Genomic DNA, 4864 nt, shown 5'->3' on the forward strand with positions numbered 1-4864 from the left:
ATATTCTATATCCTATGTATACATTCAATAAATAATCCTCTTTTCCTTCTCTTAAATAATGTTGTCTCTGAATTTCCAGATGGATACCAGGAGTTGACATATATTCATCCAAAGCAAATGTGCTTTCTTGCTTTCTCCTGTTCTAGCACTATTTTTCTCTCTCTCTTTTTCTCTCTCTCTCCCTCTCTATCTCTCCGTGTCTCTATCCCCTTCCCCCCTCACTCAAATAGCACACCCACACAATACAGGCAGAGAGAAATACCATTCGTTAATGGATGCGCTGCTAGAACAGAAATCACAGTGAGAGCTCATAAAGAAAAGAGAAAATAAAATGCTCCTGACAGTATACAAAGAAGAAGCTGGCTAAATGCCAACTCAGAAAATAATTCTTCAGGCCATTATTTTCAAATTGTATGCCATAATTTTTTTTTAACAACTGATAATCAATTTATTAAAAAGGTTGATTTAAGCATTTGCAATGGTGACTTCAACCTCAACTCCTGGCTCAATACTGATGGAAGTAATCCGTTTAACAATCTCAGAAGGACTGTGCAAATCAATGAGTCGCTTGTGGATCCTCATCTGAAAACGATCCCAGGTCTTAGAACCTTCACCACAAGGAGTTTTTCTTGTAGTGATTCTCAGAGTCTTGGTAGGCATCCGAACTGGTCCTTTCACTTTGAGATTCTTTTCCTTTGAGCCTCTGATCAAGTCAGCACATACCTTTTCCAAAGATTTTACGTTGCGGCTGGTGAGAGTTATTCTAATTCGGTGAATCGCCACCTCCGGTTCCACGGGTGTCTTCCCGGTGTCTTGAAAAGCCATGGCTGCGGTGCGGCTTCCTGACCGACTTGTTCCTGGGTGAGAGCGAACAGCGGTGAGTCAGGAGCAGGAGCGGGGCGTCCCAACCTCCGCCGTAGCTGCGACCGCGTCTTCCTCAAAGAGCTGTATGCCATAATTTTTATTATCGGACTAAGAAAATGAATGTGTAGAAGCTCGGAGCAAACTGAAGGCTTTCACACTGTTTCTGGCATTCTCTAAAACTTCAAATTGCTCTCTCCTTCACACTCAAGCCACTCACACTTGTATATAAACACCAAGCGCCACAAAACAGCAGGTCCCTTTTCTTTAATATAGTTGGATGTATCACTTATGAGCTATGTTAAAAAATAAAATGCCAACTTATTTGTTGCATATGAGTGTTCAGGTTTTAATAAATACTTTTGGTGAAAACTACTGTTATGGGCTGAGTTGTATTTCCCCAAAATTCGTACCTTGAAGTCCTAATCCCGCACACCTCTGAATGGAACTATATTTGGAGATAAGGTCTTTAAAGATGTAACCGAATCAAAATGAATAGTTAGGGTAAGCCCTAACCCAATATGACTGGTATCCTTATAAGAAGACAAAATTAGGACATACACACAGGGGGAAGGCCAGGTAAAGACAGAGGGAGAAGTCTACAAGCCAAGGAGAGAGGCCTCAGAAGAAACCAACCCTGTTAACACCTTGATTTCAAACTTCTAACCTCCGGAATCATGAGAAAATAAAATTCTGTTGTTTAAGCCATCTGATCTGTGGTACTTTGTAATGTCCAGCCAGAGCAAACTAATACAGCTGCTAACTTCTTACATTTATGGTAATAAGCACTCCCGAAATACAAACACTGGTATTACTCACAAAGATCACATTTCCATAAATATCACCTGTAACAAAATGAAAATATAACTGAAATAATTTCTTATAAAATGAAAATAACACATTCTGTAGTTGTGCACATGTTTTCTTCGTAAGTCTGGCCAAGTGTTCCTTACCTTTTAAGTTGTAACAGGCTCATGGAGACAGAGCTGCTAAAGTCAGGAACCCCAGGCACAGCGCCACATAAGAGAAAAGCCCAGGACTGGGATATAGAAATGAGAAAAGAAGTGGCTGTAGTGTTAGCTCCCTGGGGCTATGATAAATTTTCTCAGGTAGGAGAGAGACTCTGCCTCAGATCAAACAAGTTGTTCTAGGTTAAAGTCACCTCAAACCCTTGTCTCAGCTCCTGGGTCCCCTGTAAAACTTCTAGCTGATCTAACAGTTTGTTCTAGTTACTTCTTTACGTGTCTGCCTCAATTCACTGGACCAGAATTTCCTGTACGGGAAAGACCACATGTCTGGCACATCAAAGGCACATGTGTTTGAGAAGTTGATGAGTAAGTAAACTGATGATTACAGAAATAAATGAACGAAAATAAATCAAAGATTCATGACATCTGAGAAAATTCCAAACACCAGGCAATCAGCAGCGCAGGCAGATGAACCGTTTAACGGCAGAGATCAGTATAATGAAGTCATTGGACAATACATATTATTCAGTCCCTGGAGTCATTATTCAATCTCATTGTAATTTAGTCCCAAAAAGATTAGACCTAGTTAACATTCAAGTTTGGTTATATGTTTTTAACGGATCTAACAACCAGTGTGAGTCAATGCCGAATCAAGAACTTCAGTTTCTCCTTCCAAGGAAGAGATTGATCCCAGAGTCCCTGGGGATGAGGAGACCTACATTTGCAAAGTTATTTAGGAACAGAACAGTAAGCTCCATAAGGACAAGTTATGTGCCCATGTTGTATCTGTAGCCATGATACATATTAGGTTCTCAGTACATATTTATTGATTCAATCAACTACATTGATTCACTTTCAAAATATATCCAAGTCAGCTCAAACATATAATACTTGAAAATTAACAAGAACTGTGGTAGAAAGCAAATTTCAATAATGAACTGATCCAGAAATACCATGCACAATGGATGGCATTCGGTGAAACGAGCCCCTCTGGTCTCATCCCTCTGTGAGTCATGCAGAGCCTGTCAGTCAGCCCCACACAGCTCCACTCAGTATTTGGTCTGCAGCCAGTGAAGAAAGCACTGCTTAGATGTGTTCTGGTGCACTCACCATGCCTGTTATTTTAATGTGAGCTGAGCATTCATCATTTTAATTACATATCCACAACACCTTAGCCACCTATGTGGCAACCAAATTATTCAAAAGGTTGACTATTTGCTTTTTTGGCCCAAGGGAAAAAAATGTAGGAAGTACATGGGTGAAAAGCAGGGTGGAGCTGATAAAATGGGTATAAAGGGAACTGACACTAATTAAACGCTTGCTATGTGCCAGCCATGATGATGGGCTCATAATATTTCTTATGTCATACAATCCTCATAACAGCCTTCTGGGGCCGGTATAATTATTTCCATTTTACAGAAAGGGTAAGTGAACCTGAGATTCACCAAATCACCTTTGATTAAAAGAATAATCATCTATCCATTTCACGATTCTACAAATCATTGATGGAGATGGAGTTCAGCTGAGAGATTCTCCGGTCTTCGCTGAGTTCCCTCAAGCATGTGTTGTCACTGTAGGTCAGCTAGGAGGCTCTGATCTGGGGGGGGGTGGCCAATTGTCAGAAAGGGACTCCTTCACATGGTCTCTTTTTGTATGGTGAGAGGTCTGGGCTCCAAAGAGCCACACAGCCACTTATTCTGTTGGCCACCTTGTACCTGGCCAAAGCAATTACAAGGCCAAATCCAAAGTAAATGCTGAGGAAATAGATACCACCTTTTAATGAATGGGAGGAGCTGCAAAGTCACATGGATAGAGTGGGAAGTAAAGGACTGGAAACATTTCACAATCAAACGATCAAACTACAGATATCAAGTAGTTTTTCCAAGATCACCCAACTGGTAATCACTGAGACAGACTGTAAACTCAAGTCTTGAGTTTTGATCTTATACTGTTTATCCTCTCTTCCTTGTCATTGTTCTCCCTTCAAACAAGGTAAATGGAGAAGAAATGCCAGGTTCCAATTAAACTGAGATCACTCTATATGTTTCCAAACTTTGGAAACCTAATCCTCACCTAGAGGTCATTTTGAAATAAACTAGCTTTTCATCTACAGAAGGATTCTCTTAAGCTGAACTGCTTTTCTGATTAATGCCGGGCTATTTTTATATGCATCAAACTGAGCAACTGCTTTTGAATCATTATATCTGAAAATCACTATACACAAAAATATGCAACATCAAATTCTAAAAAATTGAACTCAAACCAAGAAGAATTTTCATTTCATAACAATAGCAGACTCTGTAAAGCTGGTGTTATAATACTCTGGTTATCACTGTGACTTCATTTTATAATGCTTCCTATACATGTAACGAAGATATTAAGATTAGAAGACTTGTGGTCTACCTTGCCTCGATGCCCTATGGTCAATTTTTAATCTGTCTTCTTCCTTTGTCAGATCTTATTCAGAATTTTCCAGACCTTTCCATATTTCTCTTCTCAAATATTTTCCTTCAAAATGTGTTATTCCAAGTTGAACTGTACTCTGTTAAGAGTCCAACTGCTTCCCTCATTTGGTACTGTTACGAATAGCAGCTGTCTACCTAAACAAAGTATACTGGGCTCCCAGTATAAAAATTGCAGATCAAATAATTTTTTAAAAAATACTAAAATAAAGAGCCAAGTTTTGCTGACCCACCAGTACCCTCACAGCCTGAGGAGGGAACAATGACAAGTAAGATTCTACTTGCTCTGTATTACAAATAAAGATATAATGCAAAACTAAAGCCACATACTGGCCTGTTGCCCATGCATGATATTCTATCTCACCAAATTTGGGGTTTTCTTTCATTACTGTCAGTTTTTGGAAACAAATTCTATTTTCTTCTAGGATGATTCTCAGCAACAGCCACAATGCTACATAAATAGTGGATGTTCAAGAATGCTTTTTGAACAATGAAAATAATTCCATTAACTATAATGTATACTTATTAAAAGCTTGAATTCCCAAGCTAATTTTGCTCTTCATCTGATTGCTA

The 4864-nt window shown here is 39.2% G+C and overlaps 1 protein-coding gene across 1 annotated transcript; it reads right to left on the reverse strand.

The window, feature by feature from the left end:
• Positions 1-465: 465 nt before the first annotated feature.
• On the reverse strand, positions 466-825 carry LOC110590842 (40S ribosomal protein S20-like). The gene has a single exon (XM_044912715.1). The coding sequence runs from the start codon at positions 823-825 to the stop codon at positions 466-468; it is 360 nt and encodes a 119-aa protein (XP_044768650.1).
• Positions 826-4864: the final 4039 nt, after the last annotated feature.

This window comes from Neomonachus schauinslandi, chromosome 2, assembly GCF_002201575.2.
Source record: "Neomonachus schauinslandi chromosome 2, ASM220157v2, whole genome shotgun sequence".
NCBI lineage: Eukaryota > Metazoa > Chordata > Mammalia > Carnivora > Phocidae > Neomonachus > Neomonachus schauinslandi.